Source organism: Cyprinodon variegatus, unplaced genomic scaffold, assembly GCF_000732505.1.
Source record: "Cyprinodon variegatus isolate N-32 unplaced genomic scaffold, C_variegatus-1.0 Scaffold153, whole genome shotgun sequence".
In the NCBI taxonomy this organism is placed as follows: Eukaryota; Metazoa; Chordata; class Actinopteri; order Cyprinodontiformes; family Cyprinodontidae; genus Cyprinodon; species Cyprinodon variegatus.
In genome coordinates, this window is record NW_015150606.1 from 199,792 (window position 1) to 215,435 (window position 15,644).

At 36.5% G+C, this 15,644-nt stretch overlaps 2 protein-coding genes across 6 annotated transcripts in view; one reads left to right on the forward strand and one right to left on the reverse strand.

Moving 5' to 3' along the window:
* The window catches only part of LOC107086469 (type I inositol 3,4-bisphosphate 4-phosphatase-like), a 53,420-nt gene extending 44,950 nt beyond the window's left edge, over positions 1–8,470 (reverse strand). For all 5 annotated transcript variants that reach the window (XM_015377432.1, XM_015377435.1, XM_015377434.1 and 2 more), the window contains exon 1: positions 8,337–8,470. The gene's annotated coding sequence lies outside the window, so the exon portion shown is untranslated. The remainder of the gene's footprint in view (positions 1–8,336) is intronic.
* Positions 8,471–10,825: 2,355 nt separating this feature from the next.
* LOC107086446 (sodium/hydrogen exchanger 2-like) overlaps positions 10,826–15,644 on the forward strand; it is a 17,601-nt gene continuing 12,782 nt past the window's right edge. The window contains exons 1-4 of the mRNA XM_015377390.1: positions 10,826–11,274; positions 11,354–11,679; positions 11,758–11,895; positions 14,450–14,700. Coding sequence (XP_015232876.1) covers positions 10,989–11,274; positions 11,354–11,679; positions 11,758–11,895; positions 14,450–14,700 — 1,001 coding nt within the window. The 5' untranslated portion in view covers positions 10,826–10,988. The remainder of the gene's footprint in view (positions 11,275–11,353; positions 11,680–11,757; positions 11,896–14,449; positions 14,701–15,644) is intronic.

Here is a 15,644-nt window from a genome sequence, read left to right on the forward strand (position 1 = left end):
TATCTATCTATCTATCTATCTATCTATCTATCTATCTATCTATATATATATCTATATATATATATAGATATATATATATATATATTTTTACTATTTTTCAAGGCTGCACCTTTAAAAAGATGAAAATGTCCAGAGAGCTGTTCGAAATGAAATTTCTTTTTGATTTACACGTGTTAACAAAATGACAAATAAAATCTGTCTAAGTCTAACCTAAAATAGGCCGACATCTCTAATGTTCTGCAGCTATAAATATTTTTTTCCTCGAGACAATAATCTACGCTACGCTATTGTTGGAGTAAAATCTTAAAAGTTTTGAATTCTCAACTCCAAAGTCAGTTTAGAGATACTAAAGAACTGATCATTACACGGATTAAAAAAAAAAAGAAAATGCTAACTTTTCCTGGTAAAAGTTCACTCAACAGATGAAATACACTCCACAGAAGAACCTCCCTGAAAGCAGAAGCAAGCCTAAAGAGTCAACTTATAAGTCTTTCAGAAAGAAAACCACAAGCTAAACTTCCTGCAGCATAACAAGAATGAAAGCAGCATGATTTCTCAAGGTTTATTCATCCACGTGAATTCATCACCTCTGTGTTTCAGCTCCCGGTCCAGGTCTTTGCCACTTTCATACGAGGTTGTAGTGGCTTACTGGCACACAACATGACAGAGCATTTCCTTCCAGACCCCCTGAACACAACACCGCTGCACAAATCTGCAGCCAAATGTGTCTGCATGACATCAGCGCTCCAGAACACGCCGAGCTACAGCCCTCTGGGTGTAAACAAAGTCACGCTGCAGATGCTGTCACGAGGCAGCGACTACCCCCCTATACTCTCTCCTGCACTCTTAGCGCTCACTGACATCTCGTTGACTGGTGAACACTTGATCCGGCTGTTTGTCTTACTGTTGCAGCTGATGCACAACTGGCAGCATAACTGGGCAGACAAGATACCAGAGCTCTGGCTTTCTGGTTAGAGCAATGTAAACAAAGTCACGCCAAGTATAATAAAGGTCGGATGGATTATAGGAATAAAGGTGCTAAAGCTGATTGGTATTTTTTCCCCCTTATGTTCCATTCTCGATCCCTGAATTTCAATAGTTAATGTTTTTAAAGTGGTAAAAGACTGGTAAAGCTGGAAACAGGTAGTTTTTATTAGAATTAGTGATGCACAGCAGCCTTTTATTAAAACTAATTGCGCAATTTGTAACCCAGTCCATGTTTATCCTGTTAACAGGCTAATTGACCCTTTAACATCTTGTTAGCACATTTATTATTACTAGCTGAGTATGTGGAATATTATCATTTGTAGATGGTTAAAAAATAACTTTCTAGCAGAACTCACTAGTTTATTCCTCTTCTTAAAAACGATGACTATTCCTTTGGAGAGACTGCCAGCAAATGGTGAACTATTCAGAATAAACTGTCTCCAACCAGAATAGGAGAAGTAGGAGGCCCAACTGAGCACATCAAAGTCTCTAGTTTCAACATCAACACTGGTGTATGAGACGAGCCAATGAAAGGAGGAGTTTGAATCAGCAAAGAAATAAAAGGATGTAATGGATTCACTATGCCACACCATGCCATGCAGTGTTAACAGCACTTCATTGGTGCTAATCCTGTCTTGTAGCAACATACTGACTCAAAACATAACTAAGAAAGAGCTATTTAGGGATGAAGCAGTCGGCTGTTACTTAAAACTTTGAAGCGGTGGTGTAAAAGGAAGTCAGAAAAACAGGAAATCCTGTCTAGCAGGAAAATAATCCCACCCATGCAACTATAAAACTTTCAGATTGACTTTGAGTATTTATTAAACTCAAGAGAGATACCCATAAAGTGTAAACATCTTTAGCACTATGCCTCTTCAAATGAAATATAAACAGCTGCTTGGTCTGATCAGGAAAAAATAATTAGTTATACTGACTGATAAATGATAAAGCATAAACCAGACAATTGAACTAATCTGACTGTATGATCTGCTTAAATTGTCTCTTTAAAGTGCCTTGAGATATGCGGTGAATTGGCATTATTTAAATAAACTGCGTTGAACTTAAAAACATGAAGTCCAATAGGTGCCTGTGTAAATTCTCAGTCATCTGGGTCATGGCAACCAAAAACAGGCTTAATTTGGAAGCCAACCAGAATTTCATTGAGTTTGTTTTTGTTTTAATAGATGTTAATACTCGGAGTAATCCCTCTAGCTGTTTGGTTAAAGTTTGCCTTCATATTTAAGGTGATTTCTGCTGACCACTGTATCTTATAGAAAATCTGATACACAGTTAGCAGCTAGCAAAGGAATTTGCAGGGAAACGCTTGAGTTTTCACAGCACAGAGCTGGATCTGAAATGTCCTAACTGTGAAATATCTAGGGCTGAAACAATTAATCGGATTAATCACGATTAACTGACTATTGAAATAAGCATCAATCAGTTTAGTAATTGATTAATCATTAACTGGGGGATAGTGGCTCTAAAACAAGCCTTTAGCTGACTGAGCGACCCACGTAGAGCTGTAAATATACCATCATTGTAGAGAATTATATAAAATATTTTGAATATTTGATACAAACATTTGTCGGTCAATATGCTGTAAGTGGAACATTTTTAGCAGTGTTGTATAAAGTACTGAAATCTCTGAGTCAATTAAAAGTATAAGTACCTCTCCAAAATATGAGTTTGGTAAAGTCCAAGTCACTGACTAAAATGTTACTTGAGTAAAAGTCTTAAAGTATCTGAAATGGTGTGTAATTAAGTATAAGAATTACTGTAAAAATAGATGTACTCAAGTAATGTAAAGAAAAATATAAGTAAAAAGTAGGTGCAGTTTGAATGACACTTTTTTTTTACATTTTGGTAAACTTTGAACGTTAAATTCACTTAAAATAATATAAACAACCAAGTGTAGGATACATTTAGACTGGCTTTGCGAAACAGGCGTATCCTATTGGTGTTGATGAACAAGCTCTGGCAAGACCCGACTTTGTGGTCAGTAGGTGGGGACAAAACACTTGCGTTTATCTCGCTCGTTTTTTTCTTTTTCCTTTCTTAGTAACTAAACCAAACATTGAAAATGTATCGGAGTAAAAGTATGCAATTAAGTTCGTAAATGTAGTGAAGTAAAAGTGAAAGTTCTCAAAAAAATGTATACTCTTGGTCTTGGAAAGTATAAAGTACTCCAAAATATACTTAAGTACAGTAGTGAAGTATTTTTACTTTGTTACTATAAAACACTGATTTTTAGTATCCCCTGGTTTAAATTCTGTAAAAAAAAATCTTCTTTAAAGAAACTTTTGCTACCCAATTATTAATTGATTAATTGAAAATGAATCAACGGGTTAATCAATTAGCAAAACGATCCTTATTTGCAGACCTAGCAATATCCAAACTTGTAGGAAAGCTGTGTTTTGAGTTTGTAACATATACTTAGAGGTTTGCATGCAGCAATAATTAGCAGGAATATCCATAGTTATTTTGGAACAATAGTTTTTTTTGTGCTGTTTTTATCCATTAAGCATCAGGAATCTGGAAGTCGATCCACTTTGCATCAATATTAAGAGGTAAACACACCAGAAGTGTTTGCAACATGTGATGTAAGCGACACAGCTAGAAAGCTAATGAGGGACAATGCAGGACAGACGAGGCTTTTTCAGTATTGTTTAACATCCCGCTCCCCTTGTATCAAAATTAAAATAACTCCAGTAAAGTTCACTAAAAGCTGTCTGACAATCACTGAGTTATAAACTGTTCCACAGTCTTTTGCTGTTGCTGCCTTTTATTTCCTTAAATCCTTCATCTGTTCAGTTTAAGAACGTCACGCTCAGCTAAGTCATGATGTGGGACATTAGCACAGTTTTGTTTTTGGATTTAGGAAATAAAAATATTATAAAAATACACTTGACTTTTTTGGGGGGTTTTTTGTTTGAAATGTGGGATACTGCGAAAGTGAAAAACGTGGGTCTATCCTGCACAAATCAGGACACCTGGTCACTAGGCTGAAATTTTTTTTCACAACTATAAAAACAAACAACTTTGTGTTGAACCAATTAGAATCAACAACTTTAGGTTTTCTTAATTATTTTATAGAAAAAGCACCAGTTGGAAGGTAAACCTTAGCTTTCCTAGTCCTGCTAGATAAGGTGTTTGTGAGAGGAACGTTGATACATGATATCCATTTCCTGTTTCTTCCATGCCAAACAGAAGCATCTACGCATCTCAACCAAAATTCGGTGACATGTAGAAAAGACAGGCACGTACTTAAGTATCTAGATTAGGGCGGATATTTAAATAATCAATTCATCGTTAACTGGAGAATAGACTCTAAAATGTACGTTGAGCTGACAGAACAACTCACTTAGAGAAGTAATAATACCAAAATTGTAAAAAAAATATAGAAACATTTTGCATTTAAGATAAAAAAATATATAATTTGTCTGTCAATATGCTCTATCCAGAACTCCTCAAGTGGAAAAGTTTTAGTCTCACCTGGTTTAATTCTGCAAAAAATCTTCTTTAAGGAACATTTGGCTAGCCAATAATTAATCAGTTAGTTTAAAAAATAATCAACAGATTAATCGATTTGCAAAATAATCGTTAGTTGCAGCCCTAATCTAGATTAAAGGTCAAAACAAGATTGTCCTTAAATAATTTTTTTCCCTTGGAACTATAATGGAACAACATTCCCTCCATACCAGCCCTCATCAGAAAGTTATGATAAAGATCTTAAAGAAAGGAATCCACTGATTGGTCGCCCATAAAAATAATTGTCAGTCGAAGCTGTACTGCTTTAAAATCCTCATGGATTCCTTTCCGGGAGCTGCAAACCTTTGGGCCTTTAGTGACTTGGCGCCGCCCTGATGGGTCTCCAACCTCCCCAGAGTACATTAATATTAAGGAGGCTGTTACATGAGAAGTGCCATCATCAGCAGCAGTAGGCCAAATGCTCACAAACAAAACCAGACAATCATCTTAAGGATGCTACAGCTAAGTAAAGAGAGATTATTTTTAAAATAGGCATACACCAGCTGATTCTTTCATTGTGAGTAAAAACATGCCTTAAACTGCTTATATTTAAGAAGAGAAACATTTTAGAATGTTTATATGCAATTTAACTAAAATCAAATCAGATTAGATTCCCTTCGGCTGAATGGGAACCTCCTTAGCCCCCAAACCACCAGACAAGCAGCAGGCTGCAGGCTTGGGTTAGCAGAGCAGAAGATCCACAGAAACACAGAATCAACAGGCGTCTGCCTGCTGAATGGGAGCGTTTGATGAGTCATGACAAGACGCTTCACAGCGAGCTATATCGCTGGAAGAATACAGCTGCAAACATCTACACTGTAAAAACTGATTCATTTATTTGGTTTTATTGACTCGCTTTGATAACAACATGTAAAGATATTTATTTTTGCACTGTCTGAATTTATAACTGAGTTATTTATGGGGACAAGATTTGAATGTTTCTTCTGCAACCAACAGAAGTTTATAAATTTCAAACTGGGAGAAGAATCAAACAAAATGCCTGGAATGTAGAAGCAGGGGATATTGCTGTTAAAACATTAAAATAAGGGAAAATGTGGAGTAAATTTTGTTCCACTACTGTTGCAAGAATATAGAAAGTTTTGTAAATGGGAATTTGATTTAAAAAAAAAATGCAATCCAGAAATGAAACTTGCTGCTTCCTCAGATTTTAGTTTTTCCAAAAAAAAAAAATAAAGGATTATATTTACGAGTTTTCATTTATTCAAATTCTTCTTTTTTAGATCCAGTTCTAAAAATGTATCTTCGCTCCCGACTCCAAAGTGAAAAAATATGATAGATCACGCTTGCATATCTGTAAAATGTGAATGCAATTTGTAAAACTCAATCTGAGACAGAAAATTTCGAAAGTATAGAATTTGAACTAGCTAACTAAATATAGGAAAAAATTGACAAATAATAAACATTTTTTGAGAAAATAAAATAACTTCAAATAATAATAATAATAAAGCAGAAAAGCTTCTCTAAAAAACTTTTCTTAATTACATTTCCATGTACAAAACATGTTTAGTTTTTTTTACTTTCTGTTTACAAAACACGTTTTTGCTTGCAAAAAATTATGTGACAAAATTCACTCCATAGAACAACACCAAAAGAAACACCTCAGTGTTTCCACTAAAATAACCTTTTACAGGAATCAGGACATTATTGTTTCGGGGTCTCCTTCATTCCATCTTATTAGTGATGCATGATATATCTGCATCAATATTGGTATCAGCCAATTTTGTATCATTTCTGAGTGTATCTAGATCAGTTGATAAGTAAATCTAAGCCAATTATTAACAACGTATGTTTATTTTTATGGAGTTGCAGGTTTTTTTAAGGGGGGGGACTGGTTGCTCATGTGGTGTTAGATTTATTTTGACTGAAGCTGAGAAGCAGTGGCTCTGCTGTGTCTGTTTTGTTTATGATATCAAAGGGAAGGGAAACATTTGATATCACTAAATATCACTTATCAGCCATTGTTGCGAAATGATGTGGAAACAATCATCAGCTCCTGAATGTCAACAAAACAAGGGAGGGCATAGTAGATTTCAGAAGAAACAGGAACAAGCTGAAACCTATTAACAGCGAGGGAGAAGAAGTTGAGGTGGTGCAGGAGTATAAATACCTCGGTTCACCTGGATGACAAACTAGACTGTAGGCACAACTGTGAAGCCGTCTACAGGAAAGGAAAAAGCAGATTGTACTTCCAAAGGAAGCTTAGGTCCTATGGCGTAAGCAACAAGATGCTACGTATCTTGTGGAGAGTGGGGACTCTTCCCCCATCATCTGCTGGGGTAACAGAGCTAATGACTTTAAAAGAAGCTCAACAAGCTAATTGAAAAGAACCTCTGGAGGATATTTCACAAAGAAGAATTCTTCATAAAGGGAAGAACATTATGGACAACAGTGAGCATCTTCTTCAGAAGTGTCTTCAGTCAGAGGCTCCTGCAGACCCGGTGCGATACAGACCACTACAGACGAGCCTTCATGTCTACAATTTAGGAATGGGTCTGGTTGGGAGATGCATTTCGGGTTTTTTTTAACGCTTGCATGTTTTGGGAGTTTTGCATTATAACTGCTTTTGCAGTTTGCACCGTACTTTTAGGACCTAAATAATCTGTTTTTAAAATAAATAAATACATACAGCACTTTATCTCGAATTATTTCTTTCACTTACTTTGTCAAATTTTTAATACTCTGGAAAAGTGGAAAACAAATAGCCAGATGTTGTTATTCTTCCATCCGTCTTTATTCCCATATCGATCTAAACATGTCAACAACAAAAAACCCAAACTTAACATATATCCATCCATCCTTTCTGTGACACGCTTAAGCCCAAGCGGGGGTCAAGAAAGGGCGCAGGTGCCTATCTCTAGCTGTTTACAGGCGAGAGAACCGCTCGCCAGTCCATCGCAGGGCAACACAGAGACAAACAACCATTCACACACACACCTAAGGAGAACTTAGAAAAGCCAATTAACCTAACAGTCATGTTTTTGGACTGTGGGAGGAAGCAGGAGTACCCGGAGAGAACCCACGCATGCTCAGGGAGAACATGCAAACTCCATGTAGAAAGACACCATGCAGGGAAAATAAATTAAAAATAGAAAAAAAAATTATATATATATATATATATATATATATATATATATATATATATATATATATACATATATACACACATATATAAATATATATCCCCCCATTAGAAGGAGCATCATCATTGACCTTGACTCCCTCAGAGTGAAACTAAACATCAGCAGCAGGACTGCAGTGAGCTGTCAGCACCACATGCCAGCATCACCTTCAGCACAAACACATTAACTTGTCCTGAAGATGCATCTATCAACATTACAGATCATTGATGCTCAGGGAAACAATAAAAAAGGCAGAAAATATGATCCGTTTAATCACACAAACCTGCAGGTAAAACCATTTTAAATAAAGTTACATAAGTGAGTCAGCAGTATGTTCTAAGGCCTGAAGTAAAGCTCTTCATTTCAAACACTTCCTTCTTAACAAGGCTGTTAGTTCTTCAACATTTCCTTAAATTTAAAGCAAATAACAGCCTCTACTTGGGTCATAACGCGCGTATTACCAAACTGCTGCATTCACTTGTTTTTAATAGCTGGATATATGTCGGGTTTAAAGCAAAAATAACACAAATAGGTTCAAAGTAACTCCATCTTCCGTTTAAGAACTTAGACCCTGATTAATAAACAGTGAGGACGCGGCAGTTAGCTTCCGACAGCGCGACGAAAACAGCCGGTCTGTCATGATTTAACGAGCTTAAAGCGTTTAAAATATGTGCTGCTTACCTGTTGGGTTCAGCTGTCTGCTGCCAAATATCCGCCAAGTTCTGGAGGAAAATGACAACAGTGTGGAGGTGAGGGACTGCAAACTGCAGCACTGTTTCTCTACGTCTGCTTCTGGACGTCACCCAAACCGCAGCAGCGTTAAGCCACGCCCCCCCAGACGAGAACACCCGTGACGTCATCACGTCGTCTCTTACGCTTTCTTCCTGGATGAAATTAAAATTAAAATTAAATAAAGTTAAATAAGATAAAAAAAAAATAAATAAATAAAATTAAGTTAAATAACATAAAATAAAATAAAATTAACTTAAATAAAATAAAATAAAATAAAAATAAAATAAAGTTAAATAAGATAAAATAAAATAAAATTGAAATTAACATAAATAAATGTATCATTCATTTTGAAACTGTTTATTATTTTTGTTAAAATACAACAAGAGTTCCTCAACATAGGTTTAAATTAATGTTGCATCCAATTAGAAACAATAAAAGCACCTGTATACCTCCATTTTTGCTCTTAATAGTTCAAATTAATTCATTTAGAAATACATATGAAAGATATACAATATATATTTTATATATATGTAATGCAAAATATACCATTTAAAAATTTATTTTAGAATTGTTTAAAATTTGTTTTTGAGATAACAAAGCTAGTTTTGTAGTATTAACATATTTATCTTTGTATTTGAACATAACTTATTATTTATATTGACTATAAATTTGTATTTCAAAATGACTGTTGAAGAGATGACAATAATTTTGATTTTACTGACAAAGTGGTACTAAAGAAATGGGTAAGAAGTAAAATTCTGATAGTCAGAGAGAATTGCACATGTTTGTTAGATGGAAATGCAATGAAAAAAACAAGGGAAACCAAATATATAAAACTTTACAAGCTCTTTTTAAATGCATTTTAGATGAAACTGGAGTCACACAGTCTATCAAACCAACATCTATACAAGTAGCCTGTATAGTTACATATACTGTAATCTGGGAATGTTTAATATCATCAAACAAAGGTAGCCCCGTAAACTCTACAATCAGTTATCAAAAAATATTAGTGCCTGAGGGAAAAGAGATGCAGATGAAGTTGAATCCCCATCAATCTTCCACCTTGTATACCAGCTTTTATCATGCTGTTCTCATCTTAACTTGCTTTTATTCTGCTTTTAGTATCTTTCTATTTTATTATTGAATTCATCCAAAGAACTTTTACTTGTTTTTGTACTGAATTGTGCTATATAAATAAACTTGCCCTGCCTTTGCCAGAATGAAATTTGATTAAGAGATTGTGATACAGGATATAAACCTTTTACATCCATTTACAGAAATGCATTACACTCAACAACATAGAAATGCTTTAATTCTGCCATGTTTAAGTTTCCTCGAGAATGGACAGCCTATTTAACTACTAACTCAGTTAGATTCATGCAAATCATTTTTTGTGAGCCATTAAAAGGTGGACTTGATAGTAATTGTGTCACATTAGAAATGTAATAAACACTTTAAACCATATTTCTTTTTTGCCTATTTTTTTGTTCAGGTTTATTTCGATTGTCTTTTTTATATTTTGACCATGGGTCCAACTCTTCCTTTTTTCCCCCATTTTTGTGTCTGTTTTCTTTTCAATGAAAACAAGATAAAGAGAAAAAATAAGAAACATAAAAATAGAAACTTTTATCACATCCCCATAGAACGTATGTGTTGTACACTTTAAAATAAATCTAAATACTTCAACAAGTAGTACATATTTTTAATCTATAGTTAAGAAAATTAAAATAATTATTAAAAATAATTCAATAAAAGGTCAATTTATGTATAGTTTGATTATTTTATTCATATTTTTACCGTTTTAGCTACTTATAATTGATCATGAGTGCAACTCTTTTTTCCCATTTTCTGTCTGTGTTTTAAGAAAACAAGATAAATAGCAAAAAAAAAAAAAAAAAAGAGGAATACAAAAGCATTGGACCAATCCCCAAAAAATTTTGATGGACCCTCTAAATAAATCTAAATACGTTGGCAAGTATTAAAATATTTAAATATATTGTTAGGTTAAAAATATATTATTCATTTTGTTTATTATTATTACAGAAAACATTGCAATAAAGCATTATAACTTGCAAAAGTCACATTAAAATTAGAAATCAAGCTCCTTCAGAAATCACAGGAACGGTGTTCTGCTGCCATCGTGTGGATTTGTTGCGGTACTGCAGATCCCAAAACCGGTTTTCTGGCTGGCCTTCCAGCTTTATTCCAGTCCATCCTAAGTTTCTGCCATTGAACCGTGGGAGTGTTTGTCAACTGAGACAGCTAAGGTTTGACCTAATGACAACATACCAATGGGACAGTGCTACCGTTTCCTCTTCATGTTGTTTTCAACATGCAGCTCCACCCAGTAGGTAGGGCAAACAGGTAAAGCAAGCAGGTTCAGCAACAGTTGAAACCAGATTCGCACCTCAGTCCTTATCCTTCTGAGGCTTTGGGAGGAGGGACTGTTTCTTTTTGCAGAGTTACACGAAACTCCAACATTCAATGAAACTGTCTGTGGGAGTTCACAAGGGCCTCACAAGTTCTAGACCTCTACAACTTCTAGTCTAATTTTAAAGTTTAATGTAGATTTCTTTGGAGATTTCTTTATTCTTGTAAAAAATGGAGAGATTTGCTTTGTCAGTTGAAAGGACTAAGACTTGGGTTTTCTGTATGATCTTTTTGCTCCTTTGCTGCACTACTGGAAAATGCGAACTAAAGGAACCAAAGCCAACAGACTCAGGCATCTTTGAAACTGTCAAACCTTTTGACAGCGGTATTGAGGAACCTCAGCCCTTTCCAGAAGAGGAATATGGTAATCTTCCTGTGTTTACAATGGACTACGCTCGGATCCAGATCCCGTTTGAGTTCACCCTCTGGGTGCTATTGGCTTCCTTTTCCAAAATTGGTATGTAGAAAAGCAGACAGGTTCAACCGACTGCAGATCTGGAGGTCTAACCCTAAAATCCTTCATCTTATCTTCCCAGGTTTCCACATTTACCAAAAAATCACCATCTGGATCCCAGAATCATGCCTCCTGATCGCTATCGGCCTTATAGTTGGGGCCATCATGCACTCTGTGAAGGAGGAACCCCCCGCCGTTCTCACCTCCAATGTCTTCTTTCTCTACATGCTACCGCCTATCATCCTGGACAGTGGTTACTTTATGCCCACCAGGCCTTTCTTTGAAAACATTGGGACGGTGCTGTGGTACGCCGTAGTTGGGACGTTGTGGAACAGCATTGGCATTGGCCTCTCCCTTTTCGCCATCTGCCAATTTGAATTGTTCGAAGTTCAAGACATTAATCTGCAGGTGAATTGTGAACCCTTTAGAGTGTCATGTCAACTATAAAAAAAATCAGCTGCTGATACATGAAAAATATCTCTGCAGGAGAACTTGTTGTTTGCCTCCATCATCTCTGCTGTTGACCCTGTGGCGGCTCTCAATGTGTTCGATGATGTTGGAGTCAACGAGCAGATCTACATAGTGATTTTTGGAGAGGGCCTCTTCAATGATGCCGTCACTGTGGTGAGTATTTGTTGGCGCGAGACAGTTTATGTAGATAGTTTTCATTTCACTCATGCAAACCTGATCGGGAAGATGGTTTGATTTCTCTTAAAACTATGACCCCTGAGAACCCAGATGCCTTGTGAGGTCAGCTTCAACAAAAGGTAATTGGTGTCTGTTTGGATTTTAAACCGTGCAACCCATAGGTCTCCTTCTTTTAGCCACTCTTTCAAATGAGAAACAGTTGAAAGGAAAGTCGGGAGAGTTAAAAACACATTCAATGTTGAAGTTCTTTCAGGTTCGTCCTCTTTAAATAGTCTTTAAGATTTTTTATCAGGACCTTTGAATAGAAACAAAACATCCATTTGGGTTTGTCAGCTTTATATTCATCTTTTTGGTAAAGGAAACATGCTAGAGGTGGGCGATAATGGGGATTTTTAACCGATACGATACCAAGTAAATTCAGGGTCAGTATCTGCAATATCGATACGATACCGATACCTTTTAACAATCAAGCTTTATGTATTTATTTATTTATGAGGCAATGGGTAAAGTTTCGTCTCCTCTCTCTGTTTCTGTAGCTCGACATTTTCTTGCTCGTGTTGGTTTTTCATGCGCTTATATAAACTTGTTGTGTTTCCTCTGAATTTAACCGTTTTTTCCAAACCATACAGCTTGCTATTGTTTCATTTACATTGTTAAATATAGTCAAACGCTGCTTCTTTCCATCTTCATGTTTTTCTGCTCCGCTGCGGTGCAGTTTTATGCATTGATTGGAGAGAGAGCTGAGTGGGCGGGGTCATGCTGACCCTGTGTGCTGAGCCAGTGACCAGTGTAGAGGGGGAAGCAGCGAAGCGATGAAAAACTGGTGGGAAGATTAGTCAATTTGCTGCAGTTAGTGCTTGCGGGAGAGAAGAAAGAGTATAGATCTTGTTTAACCAATATTGTTCGATATCAATACCAAATATCGATAGTATCGATCCTAGGATCGATCCGCCTACCTCTAAAATATGCTTCTAATCGATTTCTTTTGCAATTTGAATCCACAATCCCAAAAATGATTTGTCGGATCTCCTTGTAATTTTTCTAGAATACCTAAATTGTCCAAAACATTATGTGCAACATTACAGCCTTTTGACGGGACCTCCAGAGTTGCAGCCTGGTGGTTTTATATGGCAGGCTAGACCACCTTTGAAAGAACAGCAGCTGATTTAGATTATGCCTTTTGAGGCATTTTTGGTGTTTCAAGTTAACAGGTTAAAAAGCACTTCTTATTCTTTAATTGCGAAATCTGCTTATAAAAACTCAGGCATCTAATAAAAACATAACAGAATAACAGAAAAAAAGCATCTGGAGTTTTTACATAACCTTAAAGGTATTTTTGCCCAAACCATGTGCTTTGTTTATGTAAGGGTGAATTTCAGAGTTTCTGTCCTAAAGCAAAAATTTAAACATGTGGAAAAAAACGGAGATCCTATAGTGTTTCAGGACTATTTCCCCTATGAAAGATAGCTAGAACCCTGTTAGACCCTTAGCATCATAAATTGTTTGAAATATTAGCAGATTTTATGTAAAAATCCAGCGGTCTCTTTCAGAAAACTGACCAATAATTTGGCTAAATTAGGTATTTGTAAACTGTGACTCCAGAGCTGCAATAAGTCTGAAAAAGATCAGTCAACCTATAGGTTTAAACATGAAGGAGGTAAAACAAATACAGGTTTTTCGCAATTATTATTGTTATTTTAAATAATTAAGGGTCTATATGCATTTGTCTTGATAAAAGGTCAGAACCTATTTATTTTATATAACAGTATCAAGTACCAAAATCTAATACATAATAACATATAATGATATCTTGCAAAGGCAAATATACACTTTGTAGTTTTTCAAACTAAAAATCTAAAAATGTTTTGAGCTATAACAGAAATAAGATAATTATTTTTGATTATTTAGCAGATCTTTAAAAGTTTTATTTAGCTGGGTTTGATGTAAAATAGGCTCTTTAGATGAACCCCTGGGCTAAATCAACACAGAACAGGGTCTCTGCCTTTAAAAGTTAACATTAATAAGACTTTCACCTTTTTATTTTGCAATAAAAAAAATAATTAAATTGCTCAAAGTCTGTTTTATATAAGAATGTGCTTTAAAGTGACTAATCTCAGTGTTACACAGACAACAGAGGGAAACCTCCCACCCTGCCTGACCATCAGTCCCCCTTTGTTGTGGTGCCTTCTTATAACAATGGCAGCTGCTTCAGAGTTTCACTAGAAAGGCAAGTTTCAATGCAGGTCTGCTGGTACATTGTTAACAGCTGCATGAGCTCAGGCATGCAGGCAGGAATGGAAGATTTCCGCTTCAGATTCTCCCACTGGAAAATAAAATATCATGCTTTCATTCAGTAAAAGAAAAAGAAAAACATTTTATGGTTCCAGTTCCAGTTCAGTCAGCTTAAGTGTTTAAGGTGTAACCTTGTAGTTAATATATACATACATACATTTACATACATACATATATACACAAACATATATATATATTGGTATATTTAAAGCAATAATGTTTGTGTCTTCCTCTTCAGGTCCTCTACAGCATGTTTGCCTTTTTGGCCGACATGCCATCCATCTCTTCCACGGATGTTTTCCTGGGTGTGGCCCGCTTCTTCGTGGTGGGTATCGGCGGGGTCTTGTTCGGCGTCCTGTTTGGCTTTGTGGCGGCGTTCACCTCCCGCTTCACGAGCAGGGTGCGTGAGATTGAGCCGCTGTTCGTCTTCATGTTCAGCTACCTGGCCTACCTGGTGGCTGAGCTTTTCGCCATCTCCAGCATCATGGCGTAAGTTGACTGGAAAGGATACATTCTTGTTGAAGCTCCAAAGTCAAAGCACAGTACAGCTAGTCAATCACATTTTTAGTTTTTGCACCTAGACGAGATGAGTATCACCTGACAAGCTGGGGCATGTAAAGTGACGGTTTTTAAGGCATTAGGGGCCCAAGGTTAAGGCAGGCATGGGGCCCTTTAACTTATATTTCTTTCTTTTTTCACTTTATTTTTGCTGTCCTCCTCTCCATATTATCTGTTGTCAGCTTCTTTGCAAATCCTGGTCTCAGCATCTTAGGATGAGGGGATTCATATTAACCAACTTAGGAACCCCTAAAGCCAAGTTTTTCTAGACATTGAACATGACAAAAACAACAAAAATAAAAAACTTCCAAGTGATTTATTTCCCAACGCATCCACTGTAGCCCAAACAAACTAAATTCAAAGCTTCCTTCCAAAATTACCTCTAAGCTTTCCCTAATTCAGTTGGACAATAATACCGGCCTGCTTATTTGGGGGGGAATCTCCCCTTCAACTGTTTTGATTTTCACTAATCGTTCATCTCCACACAACAGACCCTCACCAATAGGTATCGATGTCATTGATGTTGCTGGTAGCAGCCGGTGACCACTTGTAGCTGTTTTCGCCTCAACCCACTTCTAGCCTCCGCTAGCTGCTTCTAGCCATCTTAAGCCACTTCTACTAACCTCTAGCCTCCGGTAGCTGCTGCTAGCCATCTTAAGCCACTTGTACTGACTTCTAGCCACCGCTATCTGCTGCTAGGTTCAGATAGCCTCTTCTAGCCACCTCAACCCACTAACAGCCACCTCAACCTACTTCTAGCCACTGTTATCTGCCACTAGCCACCTAAAGCTCTCTCAAGCCACTTCTAGCCACCTCTAGCAGCCGCTAGCTGCTTCTAGCCATTTCACGCTACTTCTAGCCACCTCTAGCAGCCG